This window comes from Stegodyphus dumicola, chromosome X2 (genome assembly GCF_044657685.1).
Source record: "Stegodyphus dumicola isolate Sdum_Otavi_A_Nest chromosome X2, ASM4465768v1".
NCBI classification, from domain to species: domain Eukaryota; kingdom Metazoa; phylum Arthropoda; class Arachnida; order Araneae; family Eresidae; genus Stegodyphus; species Stegodyphus dumicola.
This window is the reverse complement of record NC_140781.1, coordinates 168,129,263-168,148,918: the sequence shown is the minus strand read 5'-3', so window position 1 is coordinate 168,148,918 and position 19,656 is coordinate 168,129,263. Positions and strand designations below refer to the sequence as shown.

Here is a 19,656-nt window from a genome sequence, read left to right as displayed (position 1 = left end):
ACCGGCAAAGGGTAAACTGGAAATTTAGTTATGCTATTTAGTTTTCTATAATCGATAGCAAACCTCCAAGCCCTTTTATCTGAAGGAGGAAACTCGTTCTTTTTCCTACATAGTACGACTGGACTCGCGTACTCACTATTTATGGGCGTTATTATTTTATTCTTTAACATCTCCTGAATATGTTCTTCGATGATTAGGTCTTTTTGTTTATCATAGCGGTAAGGTTTAGTCCTACAAGGTTTTTCGGCATTTAATTGAATCTTGTGCGTCACGATCTGACAGTTTCCCGGTTTTTCTGAAAACAAATGAGAAAAATTACTCACCACTTGCTGTATTGCTTTACTTTCCTGGTCATTCAAATGGCTAAGGTCCAATTCAGGTGTCTCCACCGGTTCCACCACCCTCTGGTCCATCTCCAGCACCACGGAACTATCTTGAAAATTTAATTTGGCCCTCGCGGCCCTTAAAAAGTCCATACCTAAAATAAGAGAGTGTTGGAGGTGTTTCACCACAAAAATTAATACTTTGAGATTTTCCTCTTTTACCTGTATGTTTAATGATACTTCCCCGATGCAGTGACATGTTTTTCCTTGCGCCGCTATAATTTCCGTATTTCTGGTTTTAAATAGTCGTATCCTATAAAAATTCTTTTTGAAGAACTTTTCACTCATGAAATTTCCTTCTGCTCCTGTATCGATGAGGGCTTCTACTGGTACATCGCCAACCAGGACTTGTATAATTGGTAGCTGTGAGTTTTTTACGATGACTGTATTTAGATGTCTATTTGAGGGTTTTTCTAAAACTTCCGGGGTCTGGACCCTCCCTTTCACAGGCCCCTCTAGTCGTTTAAAGCTTTCCTTTCAATCTGTGTCTTCTGGGTACGCGGATGCTTATTTTCAAATTTTCTTTTTGGGCCTTGACCTTCGAGTTTCGATGCGTTAGCTTGATATTTCTTTCCCCCATATGAGCGATTTCCATTTCTGGTTTCCTCCTTCCTTCGGGTACTTTGAGAATATGTTTCCCCTCTCGCTCTTTCCGCTATTCTGCGATTTTGAAATTTCACCGCCAATTCGAAAAGTTCCTGCAATGTGGTTGGGTTTCTAATTTCAAAGTAGTCTTGGACAGCGGGTAACAATCTTGGTAATATTATTTCAATAATCTCCGCATCGGGTTTCTTGCCATACAGCATATCCGTTAGCTTGATTTTTCGTAGAATAAAGTCCGTCAATTCTGCTGTATCCCGTTGATAGAAACTATATAGTTCGGCTTCCAGCCGTGCGCGATCTTTCACTATGGGGAAGGCCTTTACTAACGATTTTTTGAAATTTTCAAATGTATACGTCGGGCTTCCAAATTCACCTAGTAGAAATTTTCCTATATTTTTCCACCATAGCGCGGCCTGTCCTCTTAGTGCTGATGTGGCAATAGCAACTTTTTGTCTTTCAGGCACAGGATAGAGCTGAAAGTGATTTTCTATACCTTCTAAAAATACGGACACCGAATTTTTTCCGTCGAAATAGACGTTTGGCTTGATTGATGCTCTCAAAGTCTGGACCAGGTATCCAAATCCTTCTGAGTTGTCATTTCTTGGTGTTGTCCAGCGGCTTCCATCCAATTTTCGGCCATTTCAGTTCGATAAGTGTTCGGGCGCCAATATAACGTTGCGCGCCTCTAACTAGCACGCAACCAAGAGGTGACTGTGAAAGCTTGTATAAACCACAGAGTCTTATAAAGGGTTTAAGTCCCTTTTTATTCAACGTACTAAATTACAATTGCGTCCTCTTGACGCTTACAAACTGTGCCAACTAGGCAGTCAAAATAAAAATAATAACCTGAAAAGAAAATAAAGACAATATTCTAACTACGAGGCTCTCTAAAATAACTAACTCACCGCGTTTTACAAAAGCCGCAGCTAATTCAGCAGACTTGAAGCTCACTGGAACAATTGCAACTACTTCCCGCCAAGCACATAGGCCGCAACGCGGGGTTCTTTAATTCTCGATTTCTACCTCCGCGCTCGCGAAGTAAGAATAACTCTCTCACCGAACTTGTTTCCTTCTATTTAAATCATACTACTTCCGCTGATAATTTGAATGCTTGCGCGTTCTACTCAAATTTACATATTCTGGCATTGGCAGTTCCAGGGGAAAGTAAGGCTTGACAGGAAAGATAGTTTAAACTTAAAATAAATGTTAGTTAAAATAAATATAAACCCTACAACTTTAAGAACATAAAATGATTTATCATCAACATTTTTTGCTTGAATGTGAATTACCAGTCACTTTTAATAAGGTTTAGCTTTTATAAGTGCCCTACATTTGCTGAAAATACTAAACTAAAATTATTTAATATGGGCATATTATTTGCATGCTTGACACAGAAATGAGATTTCTGAGAATCTAGTGGATTAATTAATTCACACCTTAAAGCGAAAATTCTAGTCCCTCAAATGAGAAGCTCAGCCCACGAGTGGGTCAACGGGTGAGACCGCTGAACCTTGGTAAGTCAACCTGGGGTTCATGTTACCGCAAATGAGCTAACTGTGTGGGCACTTTTCTGTAGTTTTCCCTATGCCTATTATGAAATAAGAAACTTATTAATTATTATTAATATTAACTTATTAACTTTGCGGAGGACCTTAAAATGGCCTCCGCAAAGGTATCCTTTTAGCTTCAAATAGTCCAGTTGTGCTTTATCATTACCCAATAAATCCAAATCCAAGCTAGAAGTCTGTATGCTTTCAACAAAGCTAAAATTATTCACTTTCCTTGCTCATTAGGCCTGACAAACGGCGTTAAAGCTATTGTTATTGGAATTAGAATTGAAATATTTCAGAGATCTACAAGTTGCTGATTATAACTTTCATTTCAATGTAGTCTTTGAGAATACAACTGACACTCGTTACAACGACTTCTTAGATTTAAAAAAAGGACGTTATAACTAGTGACTGCTGTAATGAAAATGGACTTAATATACTCTCAAATGTTCTTAACTTTTTGCACCTATCGTTACAAAAGAACAGTTGCTGCAATGAGTGGTAGTTACAAAAATTGGCGGCTTTTTCGTTGCAACTCTTGCATCGAATTTTTATTATAATTGAAACTTACAAATATTAACTATTTATAAGAACTGATAAGAAACACTCTTAGATTTTTAGATTACCTGATGACAAAATTAATTAACAAATGCATAAATGATGCATTTTTTCCAAATAAATTTAACAGGGTCAAACCCCGAAAAAGGTCTGAGCTCAAAATAAGCTAATTCATTGACTGAAAGGATTAACTTTACAGACTTAAAAAATAATGGTGAGACTATAATAAGTCATGTAATTAAATTCTAAACGGTTATTATTTACCTGAAAGTTTTTAATACCTGCCTTTTTCTATGATTAATGTAACCATATATTTCGTAATTTGTTTCTAAACGTCTGTAACAGGTCAAATAACCGACTACAGGAAAGCACTCTAAGGTCTTCTGCCTACGGGAGGTATGCCTTCGTGGAGAACATTTTAAAGGAAACGGCTCATATTGACTTTATACATAGGATGCAACCAGGTTGTTCATCGAGAGCTGAACCCGGAAAAGAAAGGATTTTGGGGGGCATTTGTTTGTTTGTTTAATGGAATGCGGCAAAACACACAAGAGCTATATACCTAAGAGATGCCTTTGTTAAGAGCTTTCCGAGGGAAGTGACTCGTGGTTACTTAAGTTCGAATAATCACACTTTTGATACGATTATTTTAATTATGACAATAGCTTTGAAGAGAAGTAATGCTTAAAAGGAAATGAAATGACTTATTTTTTAAATTATTTCCATTTACTATAGAGATTTGCTTAGTTATCGAAAAGGCGTAGTGTGAGACATTCTTTAAAAATTTATGTTTAATAATTTACGCAAATTAATTTAAAATTGAGGGGAGAGGAAAAAATTCAGATCTAGTGACGTAGACTAACTGCGTATATTTTAAAACAGAAAAGGAATGATTATGGAAATATTTTTTTTTCTACTTAGAATTTTTTATTGGGTATTTCTGTTTAAAAGGAATATTCTTTCCACTTATGCTCCTCTTAGATAATACAAACAGCCTACATGCAATCTCTAGTTCGATGGATTCTTGAGGACCTCACAGAAAAAGACTATTATTTTTTCTTCTGAAAAAACAAATTCCCCTCTAACATAAGATGCTTCATATAATAAGCAGGTATATCTGGATACCTCCAAATATCCAAATATAACGTGGGATAAAGGAACAAAAACATGGGATAAAAGTGGGATTTAAATGCTAATTGTAGTCATTTTACTATCATCTCTTTATTAATAAATATAAATGGAAACAAAAATATTTTTAGTTAAACTGAAACATATAGCAGACACGTATTTATGACTCTGGATCGTTCTATACGAATAAAATATTTTACAAGTTCACGTATATTAATTATGAACATTTCAAGTGCATGGACTTTCTGACAAATTTCGAACTTTCATCTAGAATTTTCGCTTCCGCAATCCGCGGTGTTGTACGTGGTTTTTTAAAATGAAATTCTGAGAGAAACGTTTCTGACTCGCTCTGGAGAAGAATCTTCGAATGTAGGAGGAGGAGGAGATTGTGCGTCACGCTTGGCGGCACTTTCTGTGCGTTCCAAACTCTTATTACGCAATCTCTAACTTGGAATCTTGCCTTTTTGCATTTGTCATTACAATAGAGATTATCACTGTAATGCTCATTAGACTGATATGCCCGTGAACTTGGCCTGTAAACTTATCTCACGGAAATTTCATTTGAAAGGGGACTAAACAGCGCCACCCCCGCTCAGTAAGGTGAGAGCGGTTAAATTCTAGTGTTCCCTATTTTGGTGCGTTTCGTAAGTAGACCACCAATAGCAGCTGAAATCTGTCTTCCCATTGACCAACTGCGAGAGAGAGAGTATTTTTGGATAAGGAGCCTCTTCTAGCGGCACATTTCGCACAGAACTCGCAAACAGAGCACAAGCAGCAATGGCTAACCGTGGACCTTCTTTTGGCCTGAGTGCCCAAGTCGCTAACAAGGTATGTTATTCTCACAAACTTTGTTAATACATTCTCACGATTTGTATATATTAATGCACGACTTGGATATTCAGTTTATAAATAAGAAGAGAATTTCTTTCATTTACTCTTCGACTGATAAATTTAATGCTGTCATTCATGTGTTTGATAGAATATGATATAGTGATTTATGTATATTTTAAATTACATATGAGAATTTTTGCTTATTTAAATAGAATTCTCTCTTTTATATTTTGACGCGACTTTCAGTATTTACAAAACAATTTCTTTTCTTCTTATATTTATAACCAACTTCTTTATCTTTATGTACTTTTTATGATAAGAAACTAGTATGTGTGTATTTAATTTACTCATTAAATTTTTTGAATGTTATTTTTAACAGAGAGAAAAATTAAAATAAAGGAGGCTTCTAAGAGTAATCGATGAACCTCAAATATATGAAAGTTTGTAATTAAATATAACTTTGAAAGAAATCTATTTGATATTGGGCCATTGAAGATGAAATGCAAAAGATAACTTTTGGGGGATATGTTTTGTTTTGAAACAGAGGGAATACAAATACTTGCAATGCTTATTTAACATAACAGAGATTTCAAATTTGAAAAGGAGAAAATATATTCTTATTTCATATCTTTATTAATTTCTTTAAATCAGCTAGCCATATCACATTTTTCATTCAAATTCGTCTGCTAAATGTCTTCTTACATGTAAAACTGTAAATATAAACATTTGTAGAAAGAAAAAATATTTGAATAATTTTCCTAAATTTAAAATATTTTGTCATTGTAGGCGTCAAAATAAACAGTGTTGACATACTGAATTGCAAAATAGCTTGTGAAATGTGTAATTTTTATTTTCAAGTACTTATTTCAACAACATTATTTATTTTAATTTCAGTTCATTTATTTTTTTAAATCTCGAAAAGAGAAAAACAAACCCTCTTAAAAAACACTTTTTATAATGTAAAAGAGAATGCAATTTCGGTAAAAATTATTGAAGAAAGTTACTCGAGTAAGAGTTTGACGCACAACAAGAAAGGAAATCTACATCTGCAGCATAAAGGTTAGCCTAGACTTGCATTGTGTAACTGAAAATCAAATACCTTAATTTCCAAACATAGGTAAACAACTGATGCATATCTTTCAGATTTTCACAGAGTTGCTATATGAATCCTCCAGTTAACATCCTTCGATGAAAATTCCCCTTTCATTTTTATTTTATTAATGTATTTTTGTATTTCGAATAACGTAATTTGTCGAAATGTTGCATACAGTAGATACACAGAGCTACCCTTTCATTATTTACGAAGTTTACAAATTTTTCTAAATTTAATTCATAATTTCAACTTTCATTAATATCTTAATGAGAAATTTTCTTAATATCAAACTTAATAAAAAATTTAAAAAAAAACACCTTTCAGATAATCCTAAGAGATTATTTCATACTAGCGTGTTTTCATATTAATTTTTTTAGAGTATCTGATTGATCGATTAATGATGAACGAAAAATGTAATCTGATATTAAAGTTTCGTCTGATGGAATTAGAAGATACTCTAAAATGGTAATATCCGGAAAAAAAAAAAAAAAAAGAGGTGAACCCTGACACATAGAAAATTGAAATAAAAGTAAGGCGGGTGTCTGAGCATAGCTTCAGAGCAAATAGGAAAAGAAAATATAAGGTCAGACACTGAAACCAGAAGGTATTTGCTAATGAACAAAAGAAAACTATTTTCTAATGAGCAAAAGAGAAACCTTTTCAATATCGACCAAAAAAAAAAAAAAAAAAGTAATTTATTTAAAGGTTGGTGTTTTACTCAATTTTCAGTGAACGTTTTAACCAAAATTAAGTCACCTTCAAATGCAAATGAAAAACAACATTTACTTTTCAATTCTGATAAAAATGTTGTTAAATAATATTATTTTTCCTCTTTATTCTTAGAAGATATTTTTTCAGTGAATAATAATGAAATAATGACGAAAGAGATTGCATCTGATTTTTAAAATTACTGGTTTTTAATGGCCCCCGACAACATCTATAAGCAAAGCTTAAATTCAGCCGAAGCCCAGCTCCGGCATTTTTCAGCTTTTGGGCGAAGTCATATTTAAAATCGGATAAGCTTGTCAGATACAACGATATCCGGTATTTTACATTATTATTTACCTATTTGACATTCATTTAACTTAATTTGTTTAATTTTTACCTGTTTACCCTTTATTTAATTTCATTTATTCATAATTTATTACTTTATTTATTTATTTCTTTTACCTTTCCTGAGGGCCTTCTATAGTTCTTTGGTACTTTAATTTTAGGAATTGAATCCTGTTTCTCAGATTAATGAAAATTTAACAGTTCTCTTCACTTTGCTGCAGATTTATTTAGCAAAAACATACATGGATCTGCATATATTTGTTACGGCTGATATTCGTGGTAATACATGGAAAATAGTTGGTGAATTTTCTTTGAATTATTTTGGTTTATGGGCATTTTCTTGAAATCATATCTCAGATTTAAAAGATCACTAGAGTGGAATTTGCTTCACATTTAGCTCTAACTGACAGCTCTCTATAGAAGGTAATTTTTTCAACGGTTTCCCAGTAAAGCTTTTGTTGGGAGTTGAGTATGTAAATAATATTTGCAACCAATAGAAGGGGAAGCACTTTTAATGGACAGCAGAATTCAAAATTTTTTGAAAATTTGCAGATTTTTTAAATTAAAGCTTATCCAAGCATTAAGCGATTCTTCGTGTATAAGAGATTCAACACTTGCAGATGAATAGGAAATAAGACAAAAATGCAATATTCGTAAGAAATCTAAGTAAAAGTGAATGAGAAGACGGTAAGTAGACTTCGGTGGCTTGAACTGATAAAGCGCCGAATAATGCTGCTAATTCATTTTCAGGTTTATTTTCCATTCAAATCGTAATTCTTGTAGCAGAACCGAATTGATGAATGTTTCGTATGGGGCGAAAAAGTCCTGTCTCAAAAGTAGCATGGAAGAATGTAAGGACACATAGTCTACAGAGGATATATGAAAATTTAGGACGCAGTTTAGCCCTTCGAACTACCAGTAATTAAATCAGATGCTTTACGTCAGAACCTCGGCGAAGAACTGCATATTCCATCTTATTGCTTCACTTATCAGGATGGAAATATTGACGAGTATTTCAGTCATTATATGAAATTAAAGAGTTCTTTAATTAAAGGCTAAATCTGTGAAGCTTTTATTGAGCCGTTAAACAAAGTTGTGAGATCTTTCAAAATAATAAACACTGCACTTTATTAGTGCAATTATTATTTTCCCAACGAATAAACTGGAATTTTAAAATTTAGTTAGCTGATATTTGAATCTAAAAATCTAGAGAATCTAAATTTATGAAAATTTTCTACACTGATTCAGATCATTCAAGCATTGAAGCTTTTTATAGCATTTTGTTATTATTTACTAATATTTTTAACATCACATTCCTAGACGGTTATGTTATGCATGTTATTCAACGTAGGTCAAAAGCGTTTCAAAACTTACGTAGCGCTACATTACATAGTTAGAATTTTATTGCACTAAATTTATATATATTATATTACATCTAATTCTTCATCTAATAGTTAAATAATTCTTAAGAAATTTTCCATTATTTCTTAAAAATAAAAGAAGCATTTAGTTTTAATAAGTTAAATGATTGTATGTATCATTCATTCATTGTGAATGGACTCGATTATGACTTTACAGAATTTTCTCCTGTAAATATTTCTAAAAATATCTAAAGTGATAAAAATTTAGTGAAAATAAAATAAAATAAAATAAACAATGTTTTAAATTGAATTAACTAATCCATAAGTGTTAAAAGTTGTTTTATTTTAATTTTTGAATCGGAGCTTAGTATCAGATGCGAATCTTAAGCACTCAGATGAGGGATGAAGAAGAAAAAAGTCTTGATCCACTCAGAAACAAGAGTACATTTTGACTTTCTCATCGGGAGCCGTTGCAACTTGAAGAAAAGGTGAACTTCAAGAGCAAGTGGCGTAGGCTGAAAAATCAAGAAGTTATTTTAAGTTTCTGTCAAGCAGTAAGAAAAGAATACAGTTTTGTATGTGATGCAGCACGTGGCTGCTGGAAGGCGTTTTGTGTAGGCGGACCAAGTCGTTCTATTTTGAGCAGGTGTAGCAACCTCTTCCGCATATAGATACAAATGACGTCGTGGTTGCTATGCTCGACAATATTTGTCGAAACTACGTCAACACCACAAATCCTGGCAATTAAGACTACATTAATTAGCATGGTTTTAACCAAAATAAGGAACGTGATTTGTTATGACACAGTAAAATAGAACTTACCTGAACATATTCTACGTGCAATTATCAAAATGAAAATGTGCTTCTGCATCCATGGTATAAGCAGCTGTTAAAATACCTCTTTGGAAGGGATAATGTTTCAAATGTGCAGCTTATCCAAGTATTAAGCGATTACTGCATATTCTGAGCGACATTTAGCTATATAATCTTAAAATGGATTGCTTAATGTCAATTCCTTTCAGAAGGAGTTTAAATTAATTAAAACTTCCATTTTGGGTAAAAAATCTGTAAAAATATGTAAATATATGCTGAATTTTTACATTTATTTCGCACAAATGCAACAACAATAATATATAATTAAAAACCAAAAATATTTTCTTTTTAAATTTCTCCTAAGCAAAATTCTAAATTGCTAAAAACAACAATACCTAAATCTTAAATGAAGATAATTATTCGAAACAACAACAGACTAAATTTATTTGGTGTAAATTTTACTAAAAGAAATTAATAATTTTTGACTCTTGCTGTACCAAAACTACAAAATAAACTTTATAATTCCTACACTAACTTTTAGGTGAATTTCGCAATCGAATTAGAAAAAAGAGATCGTTTATCAAAAATGTAATGTCCCTTCAAAGGAAAGATTTAAATGAACACTCTCCTTTTATGTTTACTAAATCCGATTCCGGCTGTGTATTCATTAATAGATTAATAACCAAATTCATTAATAGATTTTACAAAATGAAGCTCTTAAAATTTCCTAGGTCTAACTCGTCGTAAAGAATACCCTACATCTAATATTTTAAAAGTAATTCTAATGTTTTAGGGATTTCTTCCAGTTTTTTGCAGTACACTTTGTAAACGGAAAAACAAAAGTCTCAAAAGTTTAAACAGAGAATTTTAAATGCTAACAAACTAAAATATAAGAATTCCTTAAAACGTCATTTGATCTTTTCTAAGATCAAGATGGAATTAGTCAATCAATTTCTTGATTTAAATTAACTGTAAAAAAGGTGAAACTATTTTAGACATTCTAGTATTATCATAGTGCAGGTATCCCCCTCCCCGATTTATAAAAGTTCGCTTTATGCGCATTTCGCTTTTACGAAAGACTTGATTTAACACGTACATTCGTCTAATGAAAGAAATTCAATGTAGATTTTCACTTTTAAGATAGAAAGAAAAAAGATTTATGACGCTCAGCGTTTATTTTCCGTTAACCGAAAGGCATCCGACAAAGATTTTCGCTTATATGAAAATAATTGTCAGAGATTCCTTTCTACAGTGATTGCAGAAAAGTGTAATTTTGAAAGATTATAATGGTTAACAGCAGATTTGTAGAATGATTTGAATTTCCAACTAGAACTACATAGCAGAAAAGGGATGAACAAAGCATACTTTTGTATTTCAAGCCTTCTTGATCAACTTTAACGGGTAACAAATCTCGCTTGTCGATATTAGGATACAGATATATGTTCAAACTGTAGTTCGGGTTTTCGTATATTTCGTTTCTCTTTTGTGTACCCTAATTCCCTGTGCCTTCCACTGAACCAAACACAAATGACTTAGCCTAGCACATCATCATTATGTTGCCTTTCCGGTTCTGAAGATCAAACTAGACTGCGTAGAAATATTTCTTTCTGATACGTAGACACATAGAAGGAAGCCTTACATGCCCTACAGGCTATACTAAACAAGCAACCTTACAGGGTTTTATTAAAGCATTACAAGGTATATTAAATACAGTAAATTACATTCGATGTAAACTACCAACTACCAGCTTGAGTATTTATCACAAAGAAGTGACAAGATGATGATATGTGAGATCGCACTGATATGCTAGTTATCTAGTAGTTGAAGAAAATTGTAAATGATCGTAAAGGTTTGAAGACAGATAAACAGTATCATTACTTTATGTTGGAAGATGAATTTCTTTTTAAACTATTATATTATTGCATTCAGAATAGTTACAAAACTTGCATAATGAGCGATGAAAGATCTCTTGAATCGTAGATTCTTAGATTAAAGAAAATCAAAAAAGGTAGCTTCTGATTGTAACAATTTTAATCATATGACATCTTTCAAAAAATTTCTATTCGCCTCCCTACGAAAGAAGTTCCAAGTAATAAACAGTATATATAGTTTTTTAATTTTTGTTTATTTGGCAAGAGAAAGGTTTTTAAATCACCCTAAATGCATTACATATTCGTAACAAAATTTATAGGATCGCTGAATATTCATTGCGTCTTTTACTGGAGACCCAGTTTGTCAAAACATTTAAATTCAGATTTCAATAGATCTCGATATATATGTAATATATTTCGAAAAATATTCTTTCCACAAAAGATCCTGTGAAGAATTAAGGCAATCTTTCCCTGTGCTTTTGAAGTGTAATACATCTCACATCATATCGATCCAAGCATACGAATAGCAGTAGTTTGAATATGGGCGAGATGTTTATGGTGTATTAACCTGAAATATATCTTCCTGCTCATTTACCTTCTCTACAACTGGTGCTGGAACTAAAACTGATGGACTGAACTAAAAACTGATTCGCCACCGAACTAGGACCGGTTGAGCTGGAGTTCTAATTTCCACTCGGTCGTCTTCTGTGGGGGATGTAAAGGATTAAAACATTGCCTCAGATGTGTGCTTGTGACCTGGGTATCATCAAATCTGTTCAAAAATCCGTTAATCCTGAATGCAAGCAAGAGCCCAGTTTATTTTCCTATATGTCCGTGCTGAAAGCTCATTCTTTTCCTCAACAGTCATCAAAAGAAATTTGCAACCGAGCAGAGCCAATCTTATTTACAAAACAAAGATTGAATGTTATTTTAAAGCATTTTTTTATGTATTTCATAACTCATCTCATTAATTCAAGCAAGAATAGTTGTAAAACAAATACATCATCCGTCATAAAATAATTGCTATCACACACACATATATATATATAAGCGCACATTATACGACTCTTAACCAGTCGCTCATTTTTAACCTTTGTACTGTACTTTTGAAAAAATAGGGTACTAGTAATGACGTTTTGATTGTAATGAAAATGAATATAACTCGTTTTACAGCTTTCTGGAAAGCGTGATCCTCAACTGGAAGCAGAGATTATACAATGGATCGAAGCAATTCTTGGGCAGAAACTTCCCGCTGGACCTTACGAAGAAGTTCTTCGTGATGGAGTCATTCTTTGCAAGTAAGTTCTTTAGTAGCACTGTTAAGAACTAAGATTAACGTTACAGATATTAAGAATGGAATTAGTATTTACAGTGGGAAGTACCATCTGTTAATTTTCCCACTAAGATTAATATTTTCACCGCTTCTTCAGGAAATTATTTTACCCTCTACCATTCAAAATGATTTTCTTTCTACCATTAGAGGGTTAAAATTGACAAAGAGCAAAGCTAACTTTTAATTGATTTTATATGATATGTAATTGAATACAATTTAAAAAAATAAACAACGTAACTTGCTGATTAAAATGCTGTACATTCAATGTAACTGAGCCTACAGTTTATTGAAACTTAGCTATGCTTCAGATGATTGAGGTAAACTAATAAAAGAGTCCAAGAAATCTCCATACATTTAAGTTTGGCTTCATTACGCTCGCAAAGACTATCTGCCTAAGAGGAGGTGTGAATTCGAGAAGGACTTTCTGTGAGACATCAGTTTGTATTTATGGCATACATAGATCCCTTGATCACTGCTGAAGCTCTATAAATATTAAGAAAATCTATCGGAAATACAATTCAGAAATAATCCCCAATTCTTCATTGCTTCACCCTTTAGGCCATTGCTGAGCCTGTATAAATATTAAGAAAATCTATCTCAAAATTCAGCAAGCGTTTTATTTTTAGGAAATGTAATTCAGGTTAAATTATTTAATAACTGGTAACTTTCAAGATTTACTGAGCCATAAAGATTTAATGCATTTTGGGTAATAAACGTCTCCTTTCTGAACAAGCAGATTATTCTGTGGCATTTTGTCTCCCGAAACGCAGAGACTTTTATTTGAAATTAAAGCCAAAGAAATTTTGAAATTTATCAGTACCCGAGTCAGAGTTCATCTCTTGCGTCCATTAAATTTTTAAGTAACGTTTCCTACCATTCATATCGAAGCTTTGTGACAAAGTCGGCATTTCTGAAATGCATATATATTTTGCTTATTGGCACACATACTCTTAATTTTTGCATCAAAGTTCTTTAAAAAAAATACAAACGTTTGTTTCCAAAATGATTAGCAAATAAGTAACTTAATAAATGAAATAGTCAGGAAAATACCTCGGAAAATGTTTTTTTCTGACATATTAGAAATCGAAGTTTTATTAGCTCAACAAAGACCAATATTTTGTTATAGAATTAAAGACTAATATACTGTTATTTTTACATTGTTTAAACATAAACATGCGAATGAAAGTATATTACGTTTCTAAAACAAAATGATAATTCGAATACCGGATCGATAATTTCTGAGAAAAGTAACTAAACGTAGGGTATTGAATGAAGGTATTTAGATTTATGTGTATATAAAAATCAATAAATGACTCATCGCAATGCAGTAGGAGACAGAACGACAGGTGTATCAATGATATAAAATAAAAAATGGCTGAAAAATACAGAATGATTTAAATAAATGAATATAAAATTGTTCTGACTAGTCAGAGACTAAGCAGACATTGTATAAATGCAGCACATAAAACCCACATTTTTCTTACTGAAAACCCCCTAAATAAATAAAATATATGATATATAAAACGAACATCAGGTTAAATCGTTTAGGTATTCATAGTTTACAAAACTGTTAAAAATCTGCCCAAATTGCATGTACAGATAGGGATTAATCTTTCATGCGTTGCAAACACTACGGTAATCATTTTAAAAGAATTATATGAAAATAAATGAACCAAAACATAAATAAAAACAAACAAGGATATGCGGCCCACAATACAGTCCTCGAAAATAAATGGCTGGAGAAATATTGCTGTAAATCAAATATTGTAAGTAAAACGATATAAACTGCTTGTTAATCAAACATGTACACTTAATCAGAAAAGACTTTTATCAAACAGAGGACAAAATAACACATAATGTGGAAATGAAAGGCATTCAAAATAAAGAAATTATATATCGAAAAATGTTTATTATAGAAATTTGATATAATAAAAGAAATTTGTGAAAAGTAATTTTACGCAATACTTGTCTAGATGAATTTTAGTATGGGCCTCGCTAGTCACACGAAAAACATCCAGACAAATATCGATTTTATTTAATGTTACTTTAAGAAAATTCGGCGTAATTGTAGCGACAGTGTACGTTAGGTGGATTTTCAGATGTCGAAGGTACTGATCTTGATCTGGTAGACTAAAATTTTAAGACACTTTCTGATGAAAAATTCCATTGAAGGAAATCCTATGGGAGCTTACTCATTGTAATAATGCTGTTATTTATCTCCAAAAGATTTCTCAATTAACAGCCTTGTTACAGTCCTTAACTTGTTTCCCCTAAAACAATGTATTTCCGTGACGGAAGTTGTCTTCTGGTTTGCTTTCAGATTTACATAAACATGCTTGAAAACTCATCTTGCGGCATCAGCATTTGTTGTTGTGATTTATCTCACTTGTATGACGGTAACATCAAGTCGCATCCACGAATTGTATCATGGCCAAGAAACAAGGTTAGTGCCTATCGTTGGCTTAGGCCTTGGACATATTATAAGTGACAGTATGAATTTGCCGAACTCTGCTTCAGTTTTGAACTCGAATCCCACGAGTGACGGATCCGATCATCCTCCATCCCTCTTCTCCTGCAATCAAACTTCTCGACACGAAATTCGGCTTCACAATTCCTCAAGTGTCCAATGCCTCAAAGATACTAAACACTTATATACTTTCATTCCTCTTCCGAGATTCAAACTCGACCAGCTTCCCTACAACCATACCAACACAGCAGCTGTCAACACCGGAATTGACGCACTGATCGCATAACTGAAGTCCCTACCATACGCAATCGTGTGTGTGTGTGTTCTTTTTCTTTTTATGGTGGCACACGCAGAAATTTTCATACTATAAATACATCCGTCTAGCTCATTTCCATGCAGCAAAATAAGCTGATTGCGTAGGTTTTTTTTTATGTCTACCCCACATATAAGTCATATATAAAACGTCTCCCTCGTAGGAATTCGTCTGCAAGTAGATAACATTAGTTATTTTGACGCAATTAACTATTCACCCTTTTGTAAAACTTGTCATTTCGAAAGGTAAACTGCATTTTAAATATTTTTGTATGTTTCGGTAAAATTATATTTTACTTCTCAAACGATACTTAGTATTCAAAGCAGTACGCTACTTAAAAGTACGCTCTAAACAGTGTATTCGGAATTAATTATTGCAGAACAGTATATCAAATTTTTAGATTAATTATTTAGACTTTTAGTTAGCTCAAATAAAGCCTAAGAATATAAAATCGCTAAAAGAACAGATTTTCTAAAAATCGTGCTTCAGTGCAGTTCATTTTCTAAGTTCTTCTGGCTGCACCAGTTTTTCAGAACTTTATCCCCTCGACTCCTAATGGTATGGATGAGACCTCTAATTACTACATCACTAATTACGAATTACAGTTATCCACTAACCCAATTATTACATCACTTTGTTTTTCGTTTATTCTTTTAGTTTAATGAATAAACTGATGCCTGGATGCATTCAAAAGATAAATACTTCAGGAGGGCAATTTAAAATGATGGAGAACATCAACCGCTTCCAAGAAGCTGCCAAGAAATGGGGTGTACCAGAGATTGACGTGTTCCAGACTGTTGATCTGTGGGAGCGCAGGAATATTCCTCAAGTTTCTCAATGCTTGCTGGCTTTGGGCAGAGCTGTAAGTAAATTGTAACTGTAGACTTATATATCGTTTCAGGAATGCGATTTTAATTAAACATACGTGGGCTGTAAAATTACTTTTGGATTTAAGCATCGTCATGATGATAATAGATTTTGAAAAGTATCTGAAAAGTATCTTGGCTTCTGATTTTGTAATAAAATGTTTACCAGAAAGGCATTTTTTTTTTCGTAATGGACAAAAAATTCTTAAAGTAAAGTAAGAAGTTTAGCGTCTTTATAACAATTTGCATACTGCGAACACAGTAACGTAATCACAAATTAATATTTCAAATTAATTTCAAATTAATATTTCGATTAAACTATGTTTGTATTGTTAAGCATATAATCAGTATTAAATTTTTGCTTCTGTATTAGCTTGACTGATTGATACAATAAAAAATAAAATTAATTATATGATAATTGGAATAATAAGAAGGATTATTGTTAATTTATATCATTAAAGTGTAAATTTTAAAAAGATTTCTATCTTGTAACTTCAAGCAGAAATGCTTTGTAAGGAATATAATATTTATTGCTGTCCTTCAAAAGCATTTGGATCGTTTAAATCACGTTGCGATTCTGGTTATATTCAAAAGTCTCAATATTATATATTTTCTGTATTATTTATGAAATGTTGAGGGATTTACGAACAATGCATCTTACCATTCAACTAATTTGGGCTTTATAACCATGTTTCTTTAAAATGATTATTTCATACGCTCTTTTTATATTAATTTGGTTATAAACTTTTATTCTATTTAGTAGCTTTCAATGCAGAATTTGGGTTTTATTATTTCAAACTTAGTATCATCTTAAATTTATTTCTTACCAAAATAGACAATATTTAATATTATACTATTGAAAACTCGCTGCTTTGGAGAGGAAAATGAAAATATATGTTAAGTTATTAGAATTTGTATGCCATATACTTCATTATTTATTAATTATGCTGCATCTGAAGATAATGTCAAATTATGTTATCATAATTTTGAGCAAAAATGTATGTTATGGACAAATTAAATAAATAATCTCTGATTTTGAAGTTTACTGAAATTGTGAATTAAATATTTCTTATAATATTCAAGCTTCACTTACTTTAATCAAATTACTACTTCAAATCACCGTTTGAGTTTAAGGTTGCTTAGCAGAGACCTTTTCGGAGAAAATAGCAATATTTAGAAGGATTTAAAAAAAAAAAAAAATATTAACGACCAATTCTGCACTTTACGAATATATAAAAGAAATTCAAACGATTCCCCGATTTTTATTTATAAAACCGAACATCATAGTATACAAATCCTTACATTTTCTTGCGTGCCAGAAATTTAGTATTAACGAAGAAATTGATAACTATTTTTGCGCATAATGCACATTTTTTTGGAGGGGGGGGGTACCAGCACCTTACAGCAAATAAATTGGTTGGCACGTAAATTGGCACAAATAAATTTTCAGATTGATAGAACTTAATGAAAAATTCAATTTGCATTTAATTTATGCAACAGCGATGTTTTTATGATGACAGTGATCAAGCATTAATGTTAAATACAGGAGTTTTAAATTAATAAGAATGGTGCTCAAAAAAGGCGCCAAGTTTATCCATCGCTATGTTGATTTGAATGTATAGCGATAAATGGTAATTAAGTTATTTTTTATTTTTTTGCTTTTTTTAGTGTTACGTACACCCTGATTATAAAGGCCCTTGCCTCGGACCCAAGCCATCGGAAGAAAACAAACGCCAATTCACAGAAGAACAGCTTCGAGCAAGTGAAGGCATCATCAACTTACAGTATGGCACCAACAAAGGAGCCAATCAAAGTGGACAAAATTTTGGTAACACGAGGCATATGTAAAAGAGAAAAGAAAAGATGCTTCGCTATTTCTCTTAGAACTGTTCAGTTTGCGAACTTCATCTAGAAACATTTTACTTTCTTATATGAATATTCGAAACATTTTCCAAGTTATGTAAATGATAATGATGTGAATGCGCTTTAAATTTTGTCACTATGTAAAACCAGACTTAAGAGCCATGTCAGTGCATTTCTTGTAATCTCAAGACCAATATTCTTTAGAAAAAACAGCGAAAATGAATATAAAACAAACAAATAAGAAATATAAATTACTCCTGAGTTGCCTCGTAATCTAAATGAATGTTTCCTAGCAAATATTTTTTCAGTGCGAGTGTTAACATTTCTGCATGTGCTTCATAACATTAAAATGTACATTTTTATTATCGACATAAAGGGGCTCAAATTGTTAAATTGCTCTTCTAAACTTGTCAGCTCTGAAAATAAAGTTTAATAACTTAAAACTCTTGCTTCCTCGTTATTTATTTTCTTCATAATTACAACTTATAGCATCTTTTATTCAAAATACACACTGTCTTTCTGTGATATAACTTAAAGTATTATCGAAAGATTTTACATTGCAGGAAAAGTACTTAATCATAGTATTTTAATGGAAAGGGCCAAATATTTTTAACTTTATATATTATGCTTTAGTTCACAATGCATTGTTAATATGATAGGCATAATGGCTAGTAAAAGGCTAGCTTTAAAGAATATTGTGATACAAAAACTTATGCAACAGTTACGTGCAAGTTAAATCTAAATAAGTAATATTGAACTTAATTAAATTTTATTATCACTGACAATTTGAGAGATATTAGTTTTTCTTTTAAATTATGGCAGCACATTTTACGATTGCTGGTATTTTGTGGTTCATTATTTACGAACAACAAATTCAGGCTGAGATAAAAACATAAACGATGTGACACAAAATGCTGTTGAATGTAGCTGCTGAAGTTAAATTAATTCTAGACAGATCACTGAATTTTAAACGATCATAAAAATAAATATAATATTTATATAAATATAATTATATAGTTATAAGTTTTTGCATATACGATTGCTGGTATTTCGTGGTTCTTTATTTGCGAACAACAAATTCAGGCTGAGATGAAAACATAAACGATGCGACACAAAATGCTGTAGAATGTAGCTTTTGAAGTTAAATTAATTCTAGACGGATCTCTGAATTTTAAACGATCATAAAAATAAAAATAATTATATATTTATAAGTTTTTACATATATAGATGAAAACACGATACCGAAGTTAACTAATTATTGTGAACATTTTGACATAAAATATATTTTTGTGATTCGAAAATTTTAATTTAAAGTACTTTACTTGAATATTTCTCAAACGTTTAACCTCGTGATATATATACCACATAGAGCTGGAAGTTATAACGACTCACATGCATATAGTTACTCTGAACAGGGAAATGAGAGAGAAGGGAAATTCTTAGAAAAAAATAGCGTAATGGTGAAATAATAATAATTAAATGAATGTGATTATGAATAGTTTATATTTATAATTATATAAAAAAGGCTTCGAAATTTTTTGTGAGCTATACTTTGATAACGATTGCCTTA

General features: G+C 32.0%; 1 protein-coding gene across 1 annotated transcript; it reads left to right on the top strand.

The window, feature by feature from the left end:
- The first annotated feature begins 4,892 nt into the window (after positions 1–4,892).
- LOC146992967 (myophilin-like) lies at positions 4,893–18,529 on the top strand. The gene is made up of 4 exons (XM_085809682.1): positions 4,893–5,050; positions 12,418–12,542; positions 16,015–16,219; positions 17,892–18,529. The coding sequence occupies exons 1-4, from the start codon at positions 5,000–5,002 to the stop codon at positions 18,069–18,071; spliced, it is 561 nt and encodes a 186-aa protein (XP_085665808.1). The 5' UTR covers positions 4,893–4,999; the 3' UTR covers positions 18,072–18,529.
- Positions 18,530–19,656: the final 1,127 nt, after the last annotated feature.